At 37.9% G+C, this 24,520-nt stretch overlaps 1 protein-coding gene across 12 annotated transcripts in view; it reads right to left on the bottom strand.

Annotated features, from left to right (window-relative positions):
* The window catches only part of dip2a (disco interacting protein 2 homolog A), a 101,899-nt gene that overhangs the window by 15,569 nt on the left and 61,810 nt on the right, over positions 1-24,520 (bottom strand). For 4 of the 12 annotated variants that reach the window (XM_015386093.1, XM_015386092.1, XM_015386102.1 and 1 more), the window contains exons 3-18: positions 24,293-24,412; positions 24,089-24,208; positions 20,135-20,398; positions 16,702-16,857; positions 14,462-14,503; positions 11,448-11,567; positions 8,927-9,124; positions 8,727-8,818; positions 7,077-7,187; positions 5,381-5,504; positions 5,180-5,289; positions 4,932-5,034; positions 4,265-4,329; positions 1,817-1,910; positions 1,461-1,580; positions 1,259-1,373 (exon numbers count right to left, since the gene is read on the bottom strand). In XM_015386093.1, coding sequence (XP_015241579.1) covers positions 1,259-1,373; positions 1,461-1,580; positions 1,817-1,910; positions 4,265-4,329; positions 4,932-5,034; positions 5,180-5,289; positions 5,381-5,504; positions 7,077-7,187; positions 8,727-8,818; positions 8,927-9,124; positions 11,448-11,567; positions 14,462-14,503; positions 16,702-16,857; positions 20,135-20,398; positions 24,089-24,208; positions 24,293-24,412 — 1,954 coding nt within the window. The remainder of the gene's footprint in view (positions 1-1,258; positions 1,374-1,460; positions 1,581-1,816; positions 1,911-4,264; positions 4,330-4,931; positions 5,035-5,179; positions 5,290-5,380; positions 5,505-7,076; positions 7,188-8,726; positions 8,819-8,926; positions 9,125-11,447; positions 11,568-14,461; positions 14,504-16,701; positions 16,858-20,134; positions 20,399-24,088; positions 24,209-24,292; positions 24,413-24,520) is intronic. The other 8 variants (XM_015386095.1, XM_015386094.1, XM_015386097.1 and 5 more) reach the window with 5 other exon arrangements.

The following is a 24,520-nucleotide window of genomic DNA, read 5'->3' on the forward strand; positions in this document are numbered from 1 at the left end:
ATATATATATATATATATATATATATATATATATATATATATATATATATATATAGATATTTATTTTTTATTTATTTGTAGAGGTGCTATTGTCATGACATTTTCACCAGATGTTGGTACAAATCCATGCATTCCACACATGCAAAGAAACCACAGATGTCCAGAAATTACGTTATGTGTAATAATGTGGAATGTCCCAGGGAAAAAGTATTGAACACATAAAGAAAGGGAGGTTCAAGTTGCAATGAAAAGCTAAGACATCAACCAATATATCTCAGTAACTACAAAGCAATCCTGCCTCTTGTCCTTGCAAATCAATATGAGATGGTTCGGTCCCAAATTATCGCTTATAAAAAGGTGTCTATGGTATCACACAAAAAACATCCCAAGAAGAGTTTTCTAAGAGCATAATATCAGTTGTGGAGAGCTACAGAAAGACCTGGAATTAGCAGGTGCAGTTGTTTTCAAGAAAAGAAAAGTACTGCAGTACTTGCCATGCAAGACTCGATCGCTTAAGAATAAGCATGTTGTAGCTCATTTAAGGTTTGCTGCACAACATTAAGACAGGTCTGTGAAATAGTGGGAGTATGTCTGCCTTTCTGCACTTTGATCCAGAAAACAAGATTATGACCAAAAGACTTGCAGCTGTAACTGTTGTAAAAGTCCTTAAAAGGCACTGACTGGTTAGGATCAGTGTTCTTTATATTGGGTCTCTTCTGAAGGCAAATCATTGCAAAGGATTTCTTTCTGGGATTGAGCTAAATAACTATGCACAGATATTTAATTGTAAAATAAAAAAAACTTAAATGCAACATTCACTTTTTTCCCACTTTGTCTAATAAATTCCCAGTAAAACACAGAGAGGTTTGTGGTTGTCATGTGGCATAAAAGTTCATAGGATATAAATACCTTTTCCAAGGCACTGTACTTGTTTAATACACACAAAACCCACATATATTTGACAAGCTTGTAAAAATGTGAGAATATATGAATCTCTAAAGCTGGGTCTAGACTGTCAAATATAATTAAAATAGGATTTCCATTGTAAAAACAATTCTAGCTTCACTGTTTGAAGCTTGTTTGTTAAGTCTGTCTCTGTTTGTCCGTAATTAACAGAAAGCTGTGAGTCATTTCTGGTAATTTACTGAGACACATTAATGTTTAGTTTTTTCCAGCAGAATGCAGCTGAAGTTACAAACAGAGCTCAATTCAAAGATGTAACATCCTTTAAAGATGAAGTGTAGTAGCATAAATTCACCTGCGGATGGCGACAGTCATTGCCTCTGAGGAGCTGGCACATGGACAGATCACCTCAGGTCGGAGCCCACGTGCCTGAAACACGTTTAGGAAGGCGTCGCAGGACGATATCGACCCTACAGTAACACACACACACTCAGTCTGATGCATTAGATAAAAAACCGAGCTGGAACACATTAATGTCTTGTAGCAAGTGTGCTCACATGGGTTAGCACCATCGGCCACGATCAGCATCCGAAGAGAGCTCAGACTGATGTCTCTCTGGTCTCTCTGGGCCAGCAGAGACCAGTGCATGTCCCTGGACTTCACCACAGCTACCCTCGCTGCAAAGGTGATGGAAAGACAAAGAGAATCACTGATAAAAGCCCCTTTTTCATCTCACCTGACAGCCAACCCAGAAAAGCGAACCCAGAAAAGGTCAAAGCACATAAATGGGAATTTTATTCAACTCAATCAATGAGTTAAATAAAATTCAAACACTATAATAAGCTTTAGGTATAGAAGTAAACATGAGTAGCAGTTTATTTTACTAAGTAAAACAATGTGATAACTCGCTCACCTTTGTACATGTGAACTTTCTGTATCCAGGACAGGGGGTTGACTTTCATCAAGGAGTAGGGAATGCTGATGACATGCATCCGATTCATGACGCTCTGCCAGGAAAGCAGAGAGACATCAGATAAGCCACAACACATGTACCCGCTGCATCAAAATGACTGAACACGATGTCACTGTAAACAAGATGTTATCACTCAGAGCAGCATAGTTATGTATGATAGCTGTGCTGCTTCACTGAAGGAGTCAAAACAGGTCATAACAAGTAGAATATAAATAGAGTGTTGGACGCTCTTGATGTTTGAAACCAATCAAGCCGAGCCAGCGTGTTAAAGGAAGCAGCGTTTTTATGAGATCAGATGGTTTTCCTCATCAGGACTATTAGTCTGACTTGTTTGCATGCTGATAAAGTTCTTACAGGCAGTCAGGTGGACATATCACATCATCAGCAATACCAGAACATCAACCCTTATGCTTAATATCTAATTGCTTAAGTTTAACTATACATTGAAGCAGGGACTGGCCTTTAAAATTACTTCTAAAGTCTGTGACATTTGAATATAAAGACGATTGTTCAAATTACAGCTTTTATATGTAAAAGAACATTAGACCATGCCCCTTACTGTAAACAATCACTAAAATTAAGTTATTAAATTGATAGAAGTAATATATAAATTAAAAAGTATGGTATTTTAAAAAATTAAAGCAGAAAGTTGTGTAAAAATTGGATGAATCTTCTTTTCTTGTACAGTTTTAGTTTGTTCTTACAGCAGCTCTGAAATAGATCTATGACTGAGGATATGTGCATTCTAACCTCAGTTCCTCTCACTATCCTCTGCAGGGCCTTTGTAGCTGGTTCTCCTACTTATGTCATGAAACCCTGTTCAGCTCATATGGCATTTCTTTTTTAATTTTAGACGAGAGTTCTTAGTGACATTTATTTTCCAAATAGTATTAGCACATATTTAAGGTTCTTCTATCACTGTTGTCTTCTATAAAGGCTTTATATTACTTCTAAGTGGTCAGGTTAACTATAAAAATAAAAATTAATTAATGTTTGAACAAATATATATATTTTAAATACAGGTGTATTCAAATATTATTTAGTAATAACATAACAAAAAGTAAAACATATTACAAAGAAGCTAAAGAAAATAATGAGTTCCTCAAAAACACAAAATGACGTAAGACAAACTAATAAATGGTTTTCAATAGAGATATGACTCCGTACAGTAGATGTTGGGTCAGGGCTGGTTTTTCAGTAAGTGCTTCATCAATGCGGCATGGAGGGAATGGAAGCCCAGGTTCCTTAGATAATCGGTCATCTGCAGCATAAATCTGGTGTCTTTCTTCTTCCTCTTGCCAATACCCCATAGAGTTTTATTTATTTTTAATTAAGCACCAAAAAAACTAGGCTATTGACAGGGCTTTTATATACTTACTGTAGCATTGTGAGTAAGTCCGACTGGACAATTGCTCTGGCTTTGGATTCAGAAAGCCCTGTGGACCACCAGTTAGGAAAATTTGGACTTGAATCTAATTACATTATTCTTTTTCTCCAATTCTGTTTGAAACTGTGGATTTGCAAAAAAAAAAAAAAAAAAAGAAATCCAAAATAATATTCTTAACTGAAAAGAGGACTTTGGACCCCCCTAATATCTGTTTAACCCATTTTATCCTTAACCCAGGTTAGATCTGTTTCAGCACAAGCTATTTAACATTACCATTTTCTCTGTGTGTTATTGCTTTTGAAGCAGTGACTCCAGCTGCAGTGAACATTTTGGGAATCCTCCTTGAATGCTTAAAAATGACCTTTCTTCACAGTCACCCCAAGGATGCAGCTATCTGTTACTAGCACATGTTTTTTAAAACATTTTTGACCTATCCTCCTTGTGGAGATTCACAATAAATGTCTGCTGGACAAGTATCCAGTCTGCAGTGGGTCATTATAGAACACTTCTGAATGAACTATTTCCTAATTTCATCATGATTATCATCTTTAATTATAGAGCACTTAAAAACAGCTACAGCTGAAAACAAATAAACACAATAAAAGAATAAAATACAGCAGAAGAATATAAAATAAGGCAATATTAACAATTTGTTTAAGCTATATAATCAAGGTCACAACAACTAAGTCCTGCCAGTGTTAAAAGCTAGCGAATAAAAGTAAGTTTTAAAATTTGGCTGTAAAGAAAGGAGCCTCCTCAATGAGCTGCATGGGGATATACCATAAACAAGGAACATTGATCTATTTGTCTAATAGAATATTTAACTTTCTTGGAGAAATAAGTTTGTTTGTTTCATTAGCTGCAATTATTTCACCAGAAATAGACACCTGGAGTACTAATGGATCGATACACTGTAAGGTGTGTAAATTTGTGTAATTTTTGATTACGTTCTATCTAACTTGCAGGCTTCTGTCTATGTATGGTATTGGAAAACACCTTACCATGAGGACACCATGCCACAATCCTGCTTCTCGCTTAAAGTCCAGAACATTGGTAATGGTCTCACCTGCATAGCACAAAGATCAGAACAGGTCAATCCATTTCACTTGAAGTCACAAACAAAACGTTCTGCAATAAAGAGCTACTAAAGCAGAAGAGAGCTGAACGAGCAGGTAATTAACTTTCAGGAAGAATTCTGGGGTGTGACTCCAGGCTAATAGTGCAGAGTTATTTAGAGCATAACTGGGACACTCGAAGAAAAATATTTTATGTTCTCGTTCTTTATCCTGACGCAGGTCTGAAAGACTGAAACAAAACAAGCTGAAAGGGGCATGAATCAAATTCTAATTACACCACAGGATGTATGTGAACTGCTGTATGCAAAAGGAGAAGCTTCCTGATACCAAATATATATATACATATATATATATATATATATATATATATATATATATATACCGTATTAGAGCAGTCAAAGTTATACGTTTTCTTACAGCAATGCCTGAGAGGAGCAATTTAATTTCATCACAATATTTTTCTTCATCGTAATCGGATCACAGGAGCTCGTTTCATGGTATGCATCCTGACTCCTTTTTCTCTCTAAAATATCCATGTTCCAGTAATAAATAAATGAGAAAAGCAGCCTCTTGTAAGCGGAGTCCTCCCCACCTTCTGTGTAGCCACAGGCCTGTGTGACGGCCTGACAGTGAGCCAGCATGGCTGAATTGGACACGGTAATTCCCATGGTGCTTCCCTCTTTGCTGGTTTTATACTGGGTTTAGATAAAAACAACAAAGCATTTAGAAATTCAACTTGTTGCATTATCTTGTAAAACCACACAAAGAAAAAGTACAATAAGACATTTAAAATCAACAGTAATATTGCAATTGCTCTCCATTATTTTAACTTGCACTTACTTCTATATAAGCGATATCATTGCTGGCTTCCCGTATTGGCGGGTGCCAGTCTTTTGGAGGCTTCACTACATGTTTCCCATCTGTTACAAACCAAAGCAGACGTGGCCAGCCTACAAAGACGGAGACCCAAAAATCTTTCTTAGCAGCATGAAGGAACAGTTGCAGAGTTAACAGAGAGACAAACAAAACACCCAGTTGTACCTTTAAAAGTTGCGACCTCCCCTGTTTGTGCTTTGGGCAGGCCTTTCTGACAAGCATCAGTGGTCAGCGCCAACGTGACCCCACAGCTTCCTAAAAGAAAGCCGATCTGCTGACTGCCTGCATCCTGGGATGCAAAAAGAGAGTTGATATCTGACAGAAAACCTTTTTATATCACAATCAGCTATAAATAAACTCAGTACAGCACAACACTTTGATAAAATGCAACTATTTTACACATGTTTTTCTATTAAAACATGAATGTAGTCTATTTGGATTTTATGTAACAGACCAACACAAACTACAGTACAGAACTTTTAAATCTGAGAATAATAAAACAATACAAATAATGCAGAGAGTGATGTGCATTAGTGCTAATCCCTCAGAAAATCAGCCAAAAGCGTAGCTGTAACTGTGGAGGAGATGTAGAGTTATGCAGCTCAGGTGGGAGAATCTGTCAAGAGCTAAAAATATTGGTTTGCAACTTAGTAATGTAACATTATGGAAGAGTGACAAGATAAAACTCATGTTGTAAGAAAGTCTTTGGAAGATGCATTTTAACACAAGGATTTCATCAAAGCATTCTGGGAGAAAATCTGTTGGATGTTGCAAATGACTTGAGATAAAGTTGGAGGTTAGTTTTCCAGCACGACAACTCTGAACATTACGAAATGTTCTACTTTGTAGAGAAGAATGAAGAAAAACTTTCAGTCCCTGGATGTGCAAAGCTGGTGCAGACATACCCCACAGGACCTGCAGCTCTAATTGCACAGAAACATGTTCTTAGGTCCACAGAATCGATTTGGACAGGCTATATATATGAAGCCTTTGCGTCAAACAAATAAAACCCAGAAACAGGTTGAAGTTTGCAGATATTCTATGGCAAAACAAGACAAACAAAAAAACACAAAAACAGCAGAAGGTGTGCAGGAAGACTGACAGCCGGTCACAATAAGAAAAAACTCTACTGCTGTGCATCAAATGCAGATTGTGTCAAAACAGAAGCCCATGATTTGACGTTCACTCCCTCTTATTAAATTGGCTCTGCAAATGATCTTAGAGCAAGACTCATTAGGGAGAAAACTACAGAGCTCAAGGAGTGGGAGACAGAGAAGGGAAGAAACGGGACACGGTTGAAATATAGAGATGGAGGATAATAATGGAAATAAAGATGACAGAGGAAGAAAGAGAGGAGGAAGAGTGATCGGTGCTGCCAAGATGATCCAATAAGTTTCTGACTCCTGAGAACGGTTGGATCACCATCTAATATTTGGAATATAATTACTCATCTCTTCACCCCATGCATCTTTTATTGATCACAGCACACCAACGCCAACAGCTAGCTTATAAAGACAATCAAGAACACCAATTATTATTCAGGCAGCGTAACTAATGTGGAGGAATTTAGTAAGGTGTCTGCTGATGAGTCTGCTGCACTGGCAACGCATTACAGCAATCTGTAAGCAAATATGTCAGTCACAGCTCTGCAGTGAGATAATGATGGATAACTATAAACTACATGATCATCTTTATTTCATAATCTAATAAAACAGAGATGACTCCTGTGAAATACACTAACAGCTGGGCACTAAGCAGTCAAGCCCCTTTGTGTCCAGCAGGGGTCAGTATTGATTTGTAAAGACAGGCAGGAAAAACTCCAAACACAAAGACAGAAGGATTTGTTTGTATTCGGCTTCACCTTTCTGGTCAGCGGCACTTCAATGGGCACCGGCACCAGCTCTGCCAGGAGACAGCCGTAGAAGGCCACCATGAACATCACCGGGTCGCTGTTGGGGAACACCAGGGCGACCTAAGGAGGAGTCAAACATGGGAGGGTTAGGGATTGAATCTAAAATGGATTATCAGTATCACACACAAGTTCTTTCACATTAACGCCTTTACCTCAATGCATTTTTTAGAATTTGATTTGTATTTGTTTATTACTTAAATAATCTACAATGCATTTCTTTTCATCCCTTGTTTATAAATTATTTCTTGCAAATTAGAGCTACAGCCTTACAAATCAAGAAGCTGAAATTTCCTTCCATTCCTCTTTGAGGATAATCTCAAGCCAAGTTAGTGTAGATGCAAAAAAACTGTGAAAAACTTATATTAGCTCCGATTTCAAATAGGATTTCTTCTGGACTTTGACTAGACCATTCTTACAAACAAATAGGTTTAATATAACCATTTCCATTTAACTCAGGCTACAACTTTAGGGCTTCAGTTCTTCATGATTGTTTACATTTAGCTCCATCCATCCTATCATCAGTTTTGAACATCGGTCAGCTTACTGCCATTGTTATGCACAGGGATGGAGTTTTCAACAAAAGGTTTTCCAGCACATTTAGCATGTTGATAGCAGCCAAAAAGTTATATTTATGCTGTGCTTCTGCAAAGAAGCATGGCACCTTATTTTTCTGTTTCAACAAGGACCTTTTTTTTTTTGCCTCTTTTTTTTTTTTAAAGACTCCCATCTTAGCTTTGAATCTCTGCAGCATCCTTGGCTGCTTCTCTCATTAATGCTCTCCTTATCCGGTAGGTTTGCAGTTGTTCCAAACAATTTCTACTTACGGGTGATGGACTGAGGAGACCCTTTAGAAACATTCTGAGGTTGATATTTTCTTTAATAATCTAAACCCACTTTAAACACAATGAATTATTTGACCTTTCATCATCATGCTGTTTGTTCAAGGGCTCCAATCCACTGTATTAACATGTAAGTAGAGTAGGTGGCTTCCAAAACAAGTAGATTGTACTGGATTTTATTTAGGGGTAATTAAGTAGAATGGGATGAACTAAATGCAGACCACACTCATCAGATTTGATTTTAAAATTCCCCAAACAGGTAAACCTTGGCCTGTCACATAAAACCCTAATCAGCACTCTGAGGTCTGTTTATTATATGCTAAAGAGTGAGAACCTTAAAGAGGTGTGAATATTTTTGCCAGGGATTGTACATTCCAGACATTTTATCTGTAATCAACAGATCTCCCTAAGAAATAGCGAACATAAACCTATATTAAATATTAGGCTACAGTTGGCAGCTGATATGCATAGTTAAACACTAAGATTGGAAACGGGAGAAAAACCAAACCACTGTTTATTTGAGGTTTGGCACCTATTTCTGCTGAAACCCCAGAAATGTTATCTTTCCTGGGGTGTATGCAACACTCTCAGCTTGGACTTTTATAGATGCTGAACTGTTTAAATAATCCCCAATCTGAAAAGATTAGTTGTGACATTTTAAGGCTCGTCTGATACATTGGTTATTTCAAGTAGATGTGATTGGATAAATATCTTCACATGTAAAAAAAAAAATTGTATACATTTAAATCTCATAACTTACTCTGTCTCCAGGAATTAGCAAAGGCTCATTTCTGCTGCTCAGCTTGTTAAGCAAAGTGTAGGCCAGCTTCTGACTGCGGGTCCACAGTTTACCTGTAGAGATTAATGCACACCATCAAATGCAACCCAAGCATGGGTTTTATAAGAAGAGCTGATGCAGCGTTATGCTGCAGGGCTCACTCTGCATAGGATCACACCTACCGTAGGTGAGTGTGTAGACAGGCTTGCCAGCGTTGTCTAGTGCTGTCAGACAGGGGCTCTTTGGATGAGTGGTTCCCCACCTTTGCAGGGCTGCTGGCAATGAAGGAGGCCAGTTGGTGACCACCCCGAGTGGCTCTCCTTCTAGGGGGCTCATCTGCTGGCCTTCTGGCCTGGGCTGGTTGGGATCTGGCTGCTGGACTAAAAACAAAGAGAAGAGCATCTTTCTGAGATGATGCATCAGTGGGTGTTCCAAGTATCCGAGCAGAACCAGTCCCTGAGCTGTTATGGAATACAACCACCTTAGAAAGAGAAAGTGACATTAAAGCAGGTGGGATTGAAATACAATATGGGAAGGGAATGGAGGATGAGACGGTTTTATGACCATCTTTTCTCTAAGCTTTTTCACTGAAAAACTGCTTAATGAAAAATCATAAAACCTGTTTAATTCGATTTTGCTGGCTAGTAAAACTGAGAGCTTTTTAATGGAGCTTGAAGGTTAGATTCTTTCCAAATAAAACTGTTAGAAACAAAGTATGTTGGGTATGCAGCTGTTTCACCTCTCAGCGTGTTTCTCTGCTCAGAGCAGACAGACCACCACAGCCTTTGAGCCAGAACCAGCAAGGCTTTACAAATACCTGCTGGTGAGTTTCTGCTCCTGCTGGATTTTTATTCTCTCCAACGTTTATTCTAGGTGGACCACCCAAAGCATGCCACACCAGGCTGGAATGGAGGAAATAGTTGGACAGGGCTGGTCAACTGTGGTCACTCATTTTTTGCCTTATGGTGTGGATGGTTCCTGGCTTCAAATACAATCTAAAGACTAATCAAAAGGGCGTCCTCTAACTCTTCTACAGAAAAACCTTTTCTAGAATCATGGATACATTTTTTGATCCCCTATCTTCTGCATCTAAAAGGTTAAAAAGCAGAGCTGGGGTAGAAATTTACCTCAGAAACTGTCGTTTGTAAGCGGTAGGTCTTTTAATGTTACCCTGAAACCTCCAGCCTGGGTGTAGCTTTGTGGATAGAAAGTGGTAACCTCTTCTGATTGGTTAAATATTCTTAGCATAATATTTTCATCATACCCTACATATATATAAAGACTGAAAAACAAACTAAGACTTTATAAGTAAGCACAAATAAATCATTATCAGTCCTTTCCCTGTTTTTAACAGAATATATCTATACAAAGGAAGTATTTTCATTACAGACACTGAGACAGAAAGCCAGCAGCAGGTCTGGATTGGGTCTGTCTGGAACATTAGAAAACAAATTCTTTACTAGCCCCAAAATACCTTTAAACAGCAATATGTCCAATGGATGCATGGTTGCTGATTGGCAACAGAAAAAAGAATGGATCGAGCACTTTTGTTCCAAAAAGATAAGGGCTGTATGGAAGGAAGCAGATGGAGAGGAAGGATTTATCCTCTGCCAACAGAAACAGTCTGTTAGAAACCTTGATTTCGGGGGAATCTCATACAACTAGCATCTTGTAAATAAGGAAAGAATTGACATAAACCTGAGGGAGGGGCACACAAGATGGTTCATGCCACTATTAGGAGATATATGTAACCTGAGCAGGGATCAAGCAGCCAGACCGCAAGGAGCTTTTTGTGAACAAATTATTTTTCTTCCTTTTGAGTCCTGTAGTCATTATTAAATATCTTCTGATGTCTGTTGTGTGTTAAATCTATGCTCTTTATCCCCAAACAATCATCCTGTATGTTTTTCCATGTAAATTAGTTTCAGCTTCAACAGCTTGTTTTACTATCTGAACCACATCAGGAAAAGTGTGTTCCTTAATCTGATGGCAGCTGCAGTCTGCTTGTTTTACAGTATTTATATGAAGAGTGCTACTGCATCAGTTACAGCAGTGTTTTTAAATGACTCATTAAGGGGAGATTTGTTAGTTATCTAAGCTACTGCTCCAAAGCAACTTTGGTGCCTAATCCTGAAAACTCTGAAACCTTCACATCCATTTAATATGGAAACTTTCCTCCCACTATTTTCGTCTTCTTGGATAGAATAAAATAGAATAGAAAATACCTTTATTGTCCCACAATGGGGAAATTGCAGCAAAAGATTAAAGCAAAAGTGGCCACACAAATGTGGACCTTAAAAATTGTATAAAAATAATAGAATATGTGACAGAGTAAACAAAAAACAAATTAAATACTGTACTGTACAATGATATTATTCTTTGTACCAATTTTGAAGTTTTAGTTTCAAACATTTCATCGTTTGGTAACTTTTAACTGTATTTTGTGATCATTGGTCCTTGCTTTCTTTTCCAGTATTTCAACATATTTCTGTCAGTATAGGAGTGAGCCTCTTATAATAAATGGTTCTGAATCATAGAACCAACAGTCCAGGGGTTTAGGAGTTTGGGGATTAAAATTTCAGGGAAATATGATAGAAATAAATCTTAATTGTCACTGAAGAGCCAAATTAATAAGCTGGAAATGCTACTTTTTCCAATATCAGTTGGTTAGTACTGGAAATAATTACTTTCAGGTCATCTTACCATCTAAAAGCTCCTCGAAGTCGTCAACAAAGAACTCACGCAATGGTGGACGCTTTGGTCTCTTTAATGTATTTAGCAGCTGCTGGATTTTGTTGGAGACACGACTGTTGACAGGAACACCTATAAGATGAGTTTGGAGGGGTGAGAGGTAAAAAGCCAGGGATATGTAAACAAGGCAAAACAGATGTGAGGAGAAACAAGCATGAAATACATAAACAAGGAGGGACATTGCAGTAAAGGCATGTGTGGGTGGGGAGATCGATGAGGTAATGAGAAGAGCACAGATAGGAGTAAAAGGTCAGAGTGGAGGCATGGGGCAATTTAGAGGACAATGAGCTGTCACACTGCTGCATGGCAACAAACCAGAGGACCGCAGGATCCTTTACAGACACTTGGAGGTCAGACATTCGGCCAGGATTCTTTAAAAATAACAAACAAACTTCACAAAAATGAATGAGGTAACAGAGAGCCACCTCGCCTGCTGCCTAGCAACAAAGATCTCTTCTCTGCAGCATGTAAATCATAAAATTTCTGTAGGCCTAAAGGTCTCCTCAACACACATATATACAGATCAAAATCAGTAGAAGAAACAATCATGAGTTTAATCATGTAAAAAATAAACTCACATGCTTTTTATGTGTATCAATGGAAATGCTTTGCAAACATATTAAAAGAGCAGAAAAAGCAGAAAAGAAGAGAAACAAAAGACTGAATACAAATGAAGACTGACGTCCTTTTAGATTTTCCTCAGATACTGCCTGGGTTACCAGACAATACATTCACCATTTCATTTCACTCTTAAATCATGAAAAGGGGGTCTTTGTCAGACATTGCAAACAGCCACAGTAGCTGAAAGCCACAGCTGTACGCAGCATGCTACATCTATCTCATAATAAAAGGCCTGAGTGAGACAGATGCTGCCTCCTTATGTGGGCAAAGATGTAGTCTGAGTTAATGTGTGGGGGTCAGCAGCCCTGTTTGGCCAATTAGAAAGTCCCCCGACGCTAACGGGACATAAATCCCATCAATTAATCAGCCCTAATCACTAATGTTACAGCCAACCAGGACCCATCTATTAAACCCCTATAATTAATCTGTATATGATTTTGGTCATTTGCATTGCCAAGACTGCTTTTAGCATGAATTAAATAAAAGAAATGTATACATTTTTACGGAAAAAAACCTAAAACACTTTCACAGGATAAATTAACAAACCCAAGCTATAATGAATATTTTATAAGTGAAACATTTGTTCTGCTATATTTCAGTTACAACTTATAAACCCCAAAACTTAAACCAATAATGTGTTAATGGCATTTGTCAAAATGTTCCAGGTTCCTGACACTGTCTGTAGGTCTTGAGCCACAAAACATTTCCAACCATCACTGATACAAAAATGGCTCAAATACAACTTTCATTTTCTCTATATTTTATGCTGTAGTTAAGTTTTCTAATCCTCACAGTATTTTTAAAGAGAGAGTGATGTGTTTTTTGCAGGTATAGGTACTATTTTCAGCCAAGGAGTGTAATATTAGGTTAGATTTTGTTATATTAGAATAACTAAAGTGCCCTGGGCTGTACTAACAACACACTGATCTAAGTTTGAAATGATGATCATGGTTAATGGTTTACACTATTAAAATAACTGTATAGAGTTTTTTTTTTCTGCTGGAAATCAGATCAAAATCTTTAATTAGATGAATCACATATTCCAGTTATCTAGTTTCCAAAGCTGCCAGCCTGCTAGCAACACCTTATTTAACCATTTCATCTAAACAATCCATGCAAAACAATCTTCTCTTCTGCCCTCTTCATTTCAGCTAAACCTGGATTGTCTAGCTTATCTGTCTATTTATGTCTAAGCTTGACATAAATAGAGTTCTTTTTTTTTTTGTATTTGTATTATTTCTAATAGTATTCTGCCTAAGCAGCCTTGTTATTTCAAGACTCTAAAATGCCATGCTTTATAACAGTTTCTCCAGAAGAGAAATCGACCCACAGAACTATAAATCTTCCACTAAACCTAACCAAAGAGAATCCTTTTTCCAACAAAGCCCTGATTTGTTGTTTCAGGGCAACCTATCTCATGTTTTTACTGCTGATGGTGAGCAGGATCTTCCTGGTAGTCAAAGCTCTGATCTACACATTGAGCATTAGAGGCTAAATTAAATACAAGATAATAAACATATGCCAGTTAACCTCCCAGTACAACTGAGGAAATTCCACATATTTACGTTTGTGATGCTACAATAGAAATGGCTTCTTTTTGGCTTCATTCCCAAACAAGCATCTGAGATGCAGATAGCTTGTAAAGGCTCTGTAGACCAGGGATGCTACTCTTTGTTTTTGCTTTCTGGTGGTGGGCTGTGCAGATTCTACCCTGTCCCATCACTATGCTGTTCACTGCAAATTAGCAAATGAATAATATTAATATTCTATTTTATGTATGACTTAATTTTGAAAAGTTTGTCCCTAGCTTAGAAGATCCTTCTGCAATAAAACATCAACTTGATTTTGAGCTTTTTACAAAACTCAAGCCGGAGTTGGAGAACAACTTGACTGCGTGGCTGCTGAATGAGTCAGCTTTAAAAATGGAAACGGTGATTGACAGCCGCCTTCCTTTAGTCGTCTATGTAGCTACAGGATAACCGGCTGATGTCACACAGAGCAGTGAAAAACATAAAATGACAGCTGACAGAGTTTTGTCTCTTTGAGATTAGAAGTATGTTGTCAACATAATAAATACACACAAAGCCATCTGAGTATTAACATCTGTATACGTTGTCTTCAACTCTGTGCAAAGCTGGGTTAGACGAGGCTAAAAAACACATTTAAGCAAACACAGCATATATCTGACATAACCATAGGCTTTCAAATACTGTTACAAAACAAAGCAGCAACCTGAAAACAGACGAAAGCACAACTGGAAACATACATATAAAGACACTAATGCACACGCATATTAGTGCACATACACCAGACTGCAGCAGAACTGGAGGAACAATTATAAATACCATCAATTAAAGTCAGGGATCCTTCACCACCCCACTCACAGCCTGGAGGAGAGACATATCAGTGCGTCAATAAAACCACACCACCTAACTTATGCGTTTGAATGTGTGAAAAATCTACCAGCTGCCTCGCAGAGGTCAGACTGAGTCACCAAACAACAAAATAAGAAGAAACCATGGTACCGAAAACATCTTAGAAACCCACTGATTCAACAGTCTCCTTCTGTTAAGCATCCGGAAGGTGGACTGTTTAGTATTTGCTTGCAGATATTGAGAATCAGGCTGTGCCAAATCTGTGCTGCAGCTTTTATGTTGCCACATCATTAAAATTCTGATGAATGATTAACAGAAAATAAGAGAATGTCAAAGGAGGATGGAGCGGCTTTTAATATTTGACAGGGTGGGCATTTTCTAAAGGAAAAAATTTTTTCCTAATAATTTCCTTGCTTTTTTTTAAGACGAGTACATGTTACATCCATCTTATAATTGTGCTTGAAATCACATCTAAGGGTCTAAACAGAAGAGTTCATGACCCTTGGAACATGATTAGGATTTTTTCTCACTGTAAATGAATACGTTATAATTAAATAAGAACATTTTCGACAGACATAGACTAGCCAATAATTGTGACTTTGAAGAAAAAGAGTAATAATCTGAAAATTGTGTCTTCAATTTGTGTTCAGCCCCCTTTACTCTAAAAACCCTGAAGAAAATCTAGTAAAACCTGTTAAGGTCACCTCATAAATAACTACTGTAGGTTCTTAGTAACTCTGGAGATAAAACATAAATCCACAAATCAGGTAAGATTGTCTATGAGAAGGGAAATATTTTGAATCCGAGTTAACTGCAAAATTAAATGTCTTAAATTAGTGTATTTATCCTTAATTCCAGTAGGTAAATTCAGTAAGATGATATGCCAATGGAATTAGTATTTTTACCCTTAAAACAAGATAATTAGATATTATGCACTTGAAATAAGTGACTGCAGTAGCTTGTTCTTATTGTAAACTTAAATTATCTTATTCCATTGGCAAAGTGTCTCACTTCCCTGTTCAATTCAAGGAAAAAATGACTAATAACTTAGACTTAAAGTTTTTGCAGTGTAGAAGAACATGTAGAAGAACTCACCCTGAACGGATGAGACAAAAATGTGACCCTATTGGCCAACATAAAGAAAAAGTGTGTTTGGTTATAAAACTAATACAAACTAATTAAAACTAACCTTACCCAGTGTGAAACATAGTGGAAACTGCAGCATCATGCTGAGGGCATGCTTTTTGTCTGCAAGCTGGCCAGATAAACAAGGGCAATGCAGGAAGAATTTGTGGGAGGCTGTCAGTGGCCTTAAACCAGAGTCAATGTTGACCTTCTAGCAGGACAATAACCTATAATATACAGCTGGAAATTCAGCGGAATCTGCAGGAGTATAACCAGCCCTTAGCATGTTCATGTGTTAGAAAGTCCAGTCAAGGTTCACACTATTTTATGGTCATTTAATGTTCTTCTGTGTTCTCCATAGACTCTGGGCTTCAGCCATTTTGCAAAGACGAATAAATAACAAAAGTTTAGTCTCTGGATTGAAAAAGCTGATGGAGATGTACAAAAAGTTGACTCATGAAAGCTTCATGTTTTAAATTCTACACTGATCAGAAAATTATTCATAATTCGCCTTTCATTTCACAATTTTTCAATATTTTGTGTTGGTCTCTCACATATGCCCTCATCCTCCCAACCCCTACTGTTGTAAAGTGACAAAAAGTGGAAAAATTGGATATGACTGCCTTTGCAAGGTAATTTATATTTATTCAGCACTTCCAAAGATTAACATCAACAGTATTCAGTGCATATAAGCCTAATGTGAATAATTGATGACCCTTGTATCACCTTATTATTTTCTATTTAAAGCACTGACTCATTACCAAATGACACAGACTGCACAAAATCGCTTAATTGTCCGTCTAAAAAGAAGTGATTTCCTTCCTCTAATAGTCATGATTATCTCTGCCGAGTCATTAGTAACTATATTATTTGCAGATAAAAATCACTGTGGCTTTTTTCAGAAAGGGTGGAAAGGCTGTTACCATGGTAAAGTTAGAGGGTCAGTTAGTGGGGTCAGTTGTGGCTGTCAGAAAGGCAGACGGATTGAGGACTGGACAGAGGGACAGACAGCAGGGGAGGAAGTGATTTGTGCGTGTGTGTAGGGGTGTGTCTGTGTGTGTGTGGCTGAGGAGAAGGAAACTCACCATCTGCGGTCTCCATCATGCTGGCGTGGTGATTGTAGCTGCGGGAAAGGCCTCGCATGGAGCCCACCAGGGGCCGCTCCAGGTGAATGGAGGAGCGCTCGGACAGCCCCGTCACGTCGGGGGGTGCTGAGTGGTTATCTGTGATGAGCGGGGTGTCTGGGGTTAAAAGGTCGAGCCTTACTGTAGGCTGTCGTTATAAAACACTCTACTCTACATCTTATTGGGCTTGGACAGAGCCTAGAAGCTGTAATGATAATTAATTTAAGCTGCAACTTCAGAGAAGATCAGGATGGAATAACAGTTTGGATTAAAGTTTGTTTAATTAAACGTTTAGGCTGAACAGAACAAAAATAGAACACTCACTCATTTACACTCAGCTTGCTTATATGCAGTAGTGTAACATTAGCTAAACTGTGGACCTCCATTTCTTAACATACTCGTATGTTTTAATATGTGTCAACTAAAGGCAACAAAACCTTAATCTCCTACTTTATTTTAGCTTCCAACAGATGGACAGCCTGTTGTTTTAATCATATTATAAAACTTAAAAAGTTTGACAATCCTGCCATACTGTGTTTCACAGGCTTATGTGGTATTTTTCTGTTATATTATGCAGACTCTCTACCTGCACTGATGAAGTTTACGAACTCTGTAACTATGACTTAAAGCAAAATGGGAGGTTTAGAGCTATGTGTCTTTATGTCAATCCTTGTCAAAGTAGGTATATTTAAAGTAGAGAAGCGTTACCTTCGACAGCAGTTATAACCCAGATCCTAAAGGGGTTTAGGCAAACTTTTAGATGTGTCCCTTTCCTGCACACTTGAACGGCAATCTGACTAAAGCTCTTTCAATAGCAAGCAGTTACGCTCTAGAGATTTCTGCTATTGAGCCACAATTTGAGTCTAAGGTGTTGAAGCAGTGATGCATCTAAAGATAACAGATAAATGGCCAAAAATTTGATTCTGTTTAAATGTTATTGCTTAATATATAACATGTACAAAATACCAGAATATTTCTTTAAATCCTTGGAATGGAAATGAGGAGCTAATCTAATGAGTGTCCCTCTTTACTATAACAGGCCTTGTCCACTGGTGTTCTCTGAAGGTGCCTCACACCAGATCATCATCAATACAGAGGCCTAAATACCATTCAAAGAGACCAGTCTTTAACTACAGAATCATTTATTTAGTTTAACAATTTTATCACTTTTTACATAAATGCTATAGACATGATTGCAGATTCAGTTTTTGAATTATTCAATTATGAAAGTTGTGCAATTTGGTTAACGGCATGATTATTTTACTATGGTAGTTTAACCCAGTGTTAAATTCTTAATGGTTGGGGTCTATAGAACAAAGCTACCACTGATTTTTAGGAACTTTTAAAATTTAATAGAGACTAAACGGTTGGTTCCACACCACTATCTTAGTGCTACATCTTTAAAGCATTTTTCCACACATGCTCTGCACTTTTGCAGCATGTTGGGGATGATCCACAGGGGTGGCATGTGGGAATACACGTGGGAGCAGGATATGCTCCAGCCCTGATGTTGGTATGTTCCACCCAACCTCATAGAAAAATGTGTGGAAGATCAGGGGACGAGGCAACGTGCAAACACAGCGGCAAATCTTCAGAAGAATTTTCTGTATATGAGCAACAGTGCATGCTGGCAAAAGTCACAGCATCAAGCTTTTATCTGCTGCCCTATATAGTACAATTAGAATAACTGTCATGCCTCTGGTTTTATACTCTTGTTAAAATAAAGCAGTTTCTAAACTCTGGTATTCTAGTCCTGTTTTGTCTCTCCTACATATTTCTCTCTCTGCAAGGGGTCTGCAGAAATAAAAACCCCGGCTGTTAAATGCATGTGTGGCCCACCACTGCACAAAAAACATATCTTCAGATTTTGTAAGGAAAAGGGAAAATGCCTTTAAAATGTACTTAAATTAATGTTGAAATAAGATGTTTTGGTGTGATGAAACAAAAATAAAAATAAAACTGATGCTGAAATATATCTGTCCTGAGAACAGCTGCAAATATTAATATTTCTTACATCTACCCTTGAACCTACATATCTTGTTAATTACTATATAGATAACCTTCATTTGTTGCCTATAATGTAAACCAGCAGCATTTGAAAGGGTCTATGGAGCAGGGTACCACTAGGAAAGTATTGACAGCTTCATATAGCATCACTCACTGGGGCTTCAATATGGCAAAAGCCACTCTGAGGAATGGAGGAGACAGTTCTATCCTGATAGAATGTGGTTGAACAAAGGCTCACACACCCAAACACACCAACAAGGTCAGAGGTTGGATAGCGAAGAGACACCAATAGTAGCAAAATAAAATGAATCACATTTAATAGGTTTGAACTGTGTTATGGCCACCAGAACAAGCTGATTAGGCTGAGATCAGGCAGAGAGTTTCATCACATGACTAAACAACAGCAAGATGGCCGACAGTGGCAGCTAATAAGCGACATGTGATTTAAAACTGTCACATGCAAGATTGTAACACATTAAACCAAGGTGTTTTGTGTAGCTGATAGAAAAATGTATCTCCGTTTATTTAACTAGGCTGAATAGCTGAATACTTTTTCCCCATGGCACCCCTTAAGTGTTCAAGAAAAAATAAAATGGGTAAAGACTTCTACTTTGATATGATTTTTAAAACATCCACTGTCAGCCAGGCTACACCAACAAAACCTTATTTTGTTTTATTAGGAATCTTGGAAATAGAATTGGCCCTTCAAATGAATTCTTTAAAGAGGAAAATCCCTGCTAAAAATAGCTTGAGTACACAAGAAGACAGCGGTGACAGTACTGTAAAGGTATTTTGTTCACCAACCCCATGGAGTTCACAGGAATCTGAATGGAGCCAAGTAAGAGTAATTATGGCAACAATGTTAGAGACTGAAAAAGATATAAGACTGTGGTGAAGCTTGATCCTCCAACAGGAACACAACCATGAAAATATACTCAGACCAACTATAGATCGCTTTGATTAAAGCAGATATGTAATGCTTGAATGGCCTAGTAAAAGTCCAGGCCTAAATCCAATGGATTTTCAGTTGTAAGATTTAGAATTTGATATTCTTAGACACTTTTTTTACAGCTGATTTGACTTTGATCCCAATTGTTTTTCCAAAAATTTCAGTCTATAGATATATAGAGGTACCCTCATAACTGGCTCAACTCAGGAGAGAAGAATACATGCATAGAATACTAAGATTTCTATTCATGTAAATGTGAAAACTCATTGCTTTGTCTTAGTTTGTCCCACAAAAATCCCAATAAAACACATTAAATTTCAAGCTCACCGCATGAGCTTAAACATGTAAATGTCTAAGCATTTGCAAGGCACTGCAAGACTGAATCACTGGATCAGCAGAAATCAATAAAAAAACAAACGTAGTTATAGTAAGACTGACCAAGTTGGGTGTGTGCCATGAGGTCCGCAAGGGCTGTTGCTGCGGCGTTGGCGTTGAGGGCAGCGTGGGCGGTGCTGTTAGTGACAGATCTGCCTCCTGGGTGGGATGAGGTGGATGAAGCAGAGGAGGAGGTGGACGACCCTTGGATGACACGGTTGAACCAGTGTTCGACGGCTGGGTGGCTGTGGCCCTGATAGGGCGTGGACGTGCCTAGGCGTCCCTGCCTTCGCAGTGAGCCCTCATCTTCTGATGCTGAGGAGGTGTCTGTGTTGAAGTGGTCAAAAAAGGGTAGAGTCAGAAGAGAAGGCAAGAAAACAATACTGTCCACAGACTCAACAGGAAGCAAAGGCAACATAGGTTCAGTATCAAAAGGGTGTTTAAATGAAAGAAAATTGATGAAAAAAGGCTATTAAAGAGGAAACAGTTTTTTTCTATTAAAGCTATAATGGAGGATTTTTGTGAAGTTTCGAAAAGACCTGCTCTCTCCACTTTAATCTATTTACAGGGATAGATTTTTGTCTTTCGTCATGTTAACGAAAAATGAATGACCACTGCAGCAATGCAGCAAAGACATTTTCATAATGCTGACCTAATTGTAGACTACTACAATGGGCTCTATGCAGAACTCCATTACTTCCTGAATTTAAGGCTACTCCTTTGTTTCCTGTCTTTCATTATTGGATGAGCTGATTAAGCCAGTTGTGTTCATAGTTAATCAGGTCAGGCACTCCTGGATTAATCGGTCCATCCAGTAGAAAAAAGGCAGGAAACAAAAGAGTTACCTTAAGTTCAGGAAGTAGTGCAATTTGGTACAAAGAAATTAGAAAAGGCTAAAATCAGTATAGTTAAGGTAAAAATTCACAAATGTGAAAATTGGCAATTGGCCCCTCTAAAACAAACATACATTACATTAACACCAGTAGGTAAACTTAATAAAAGCCTTTTAGCTGTAATAAAAGATTATATAGCTGGAAATAAAAATGAAAGATATGTTCTAAATGACACTTTGCCTCAGTAGAATGAGTTTAAGCTCATCACCTGGTAGTACATCACACATCCTGTCATAAAATGAACAACGTACTAAAGAGAATGTAAGGTTATTTTAAAAATCTACTAATGTTCAGTTAAAGTCAAAGTCTCTGTTTTTGAGGCTAGAGTGAACAGTTGGTCTCATCAAAAATAAACCAAACAGGAAAACCTTCAAAGTAACATCAGCATAATTCAAAATAAATGCATTCATTTTCATCTTCCATACATGCCTGCACTTTGAACAAGTTTATTTTGATTGAAAAACAGAAGGGCTGCCTTTGATGGATGTTATGCAGAAAACCAACTTCAGCTAGAGGGCTAAGTATTAGAAAAAATGATATAAACTAAATTATTGTTTCATTTTAATCATTATGAAATGACTAAATTTAAAACATCTTTAAATGTTAGATAAAAGGTTTTCAGCCTGTTGTTCATAACAGCTTTAATAAGTTACAGAAACTGCTGACAGAAAGAAGGAGATAAACATTATGAGAACAGAGGGATTTAGCAGATTTTCGACCCGATGCGTGATCAGCACAAGCCTGATGGATATTGAAGCTACTAAAACATTTTCATATGATTATCCTTTCTAATCACCCACGGAACAAATTAACAAATAAAGGTTCACCAGCTGAGACACAATTAAGAACTGCTGCAACTTGCATTTAGCTAATATTTAGTTTACAGAGGCTGTCAGAAGAGAGACGAAGGTGGTGGAGTTGGAACGAACCAATTTTATTTCTGCACAACAGTGGGGCTCAAGTGGGTTATCTCACATTTAGGATTCTGTTTGTTATCCCTCTGACCATCTCTGCTCTCTCTCAGACTTCAGCAGCTTTAACACATTTAGAAAACGGGCGAGGGAAGGAGAGGATCAGGGAATATATTTTAAGCAGAAACAGAGAAAGAACAAAGAATGAGTATAAATCACCAGGAGACAAGATTGTATAAAGGAAGAAAACTTTACGTCTGGGTCAGGTAGACACGGTTGTTGAGATACATAAAAATACATCAGATAAGTAGGATGTAAAAGCAGACTGTAACTAAGACCTTAGTTATCGCTGCACTGGAACAGTTGTTCTTTGAAAACAGCAGCAGAATAATAAAGCTTCTATCTAATAGTAAACATGGAAAGGCAATCATAAAACTACTTCTACATAGGGGTAGCTGAAGAAAGTGAGAGTTACTCTGAAAACATCTATGAAAATTATCCCATCCATTCCAATTTTCCCTTTAATGATCAAAATGACTAAATATCTGTATTTATTTTCTTATCTAATTTTATAAATAAATAAGAAGTAAAATCTCCCTGAAGGTAAATTCAATGAAAAAAACAGAATTGTCTAACTTTCTTTAAAAAGTCATTTAGGAATGCTATGTTAATGAACAGATGCACACAGATGCAACAGCTGTGCGATTTCAGTAAGATGCTAAAGAGAAAAGTTTCATATAGTGATTTTGTTCAGAGGTTTTCCAGAGAAGAGAGAGATGGAGAGAGTATGAAACAGCAAATAACAGGAAGGCTGAACAGATTACAGCAAGGCTGCCACGTTTTGCTCCTTGAAGCTTTTTGTTCATAGAAAATGGATCTATGCACAGTTAAATGCAGGCAACAGTTTTGTTTTTTTAAATAAACTATTTATTTATTGACCGTTATGGGAGCACATTTTCAGCAGGAGATGCTAAGGAAGCACACTTTGCTACGGCTACTGAATTTAAGGACAAACTTGCATACAGCCCAATGGCAGCGAGGCTCTATGTATTTCAATTTGTTACATATTTGCAGGAGTTTCATTGGCTTTATTCAAATCAACCAGAGGAGATAAATAGAAAAACATGAGCAATAGCAGTAACTACAACAGCGGCATAGACTACCTCACAATATTCTGAGAAAAGACTGCTTACCGTGTACTACCACAACTGTTGGTGGTGTTTGAATGACGTATATGGCATTTTTCACATTATTATGATGGAGGAATAAGCTATAGCATATGGCAATTATTCCAAAGGTAGGACTTAACGTTCGGTTGACTTTTTTCTCACTTTGTTTCACGTAAGCATATTCAGCCACAAAATGTAGACTGGTGCATCATTAATCTAAACAGAACAAGCTTCAGAATTCCTGTTTAGGATCTGGACATAGTAGGGAAAAAAACTATAAAAATTAAAATGCTATGAAAACTCAGCAGGGTGGAAGAAATTATGCAACCTGTTATTCAAGGTTTAAACTTGAAGGCTTCAGAATCAATGCCGCTAAAGGGTACAATAGAAACCCCCAGGGTTAAAGTATGAAGACATTGACTCGCTCTCCCACTGAAACCTCAGCATTGAAGCTCTTAATCTGGTTACTTGCCCTGCCTTGTCCTTTCTTTTAATCCAAACCTTGAGACTCACGCTTTTCTTCACTCCCTCCACCCATACACCAAAACCACCAGCGCAGCAGTAATTGAGAGTTTATTAAGAAATCAAACAACATTATTTTTACCGAAAAATTTGAAGAAATAAGAAAGGAAAGTGAGGCCTTGAAAACACAAAACTTTAATACTAAATAAAGTGTCTGAAACTCCATTAAATTTTTACTCTTTTATAAAACGCCAATGGACTGAGGCACACAATATAAACAGTTGAAAAAGCGAGCAAAAGCTTGACATTTGGAGCCGAAGTACTAAATCTGATAACGCCTCCATGATGCAGCCCATGTGGGTAGGTCTGCCTGGGAACATGACGTCAAGAACTGAAGCTTCTATAGTCGCAAAGAATGAACATATTCATCAAACTACACACTTTCTTCCCAGAGGCAAATGCTTGGAAATATCTTTAATAATCGCTGAGGATATCAGAGGCACCATCCCACATGCCTGTGTTCATGGGAAGCAATGAATCAAACGACTGCAGAGAGAATGTTGAAAGGAGGAGGGGTCTCACCTGGAGGGGTACACGCCTCGACTGAAGACTGAACTAACACAGATCGTCTCTTTGAGGGCATGGGCATCTTCCTCTCTTTGTACTTTGCCAATGCAGCTTGGACAGCCTCTGTGTGCAGATCTAAAGAATAACAAGCTTATTTCGGGTGTTTGTAGTAGAAGGATTAATATTTTCAATTCTCTGGGAGAAGGAGCCATTTCTTACCAGATCTGAAGCGCTCATCTCGGGCATTGCCGGCTCGGGACTTGTTATGTTTGGAAACTGGAAGAACAGCTTGGGAAGAGGCCTGGATTCTGTTGTCAATTTGCAAAGATGGATCTACACCTGCAGAGAAACAGAAGGAATGTTTACAGCAAGAAATAAAGCATCCCGATGTTGTAAGGTTTAGCTGTATTAGTTAAAGCACTACACTCTTTACAAAAGGTGCCTTGG

Source organism: Cyprinodon variegatus, unplaced genomic scaffold (genome assembly GCF_000732505.1).
Source record: "Cyprinodon variegatus isolate N-32 unplaced genomic scaffold, C_variegatus-1.0 Scaffold356, whole genome shotgun sequence".
NCBI classification, from domain to species: domain Eukaryota; kingdom Metazoa; phylum Chordata; class Actinopteri; order Cyprinodontiformes; family Cyprinodontidae; genus Cyprinodon; species Cyprinodon variegatus.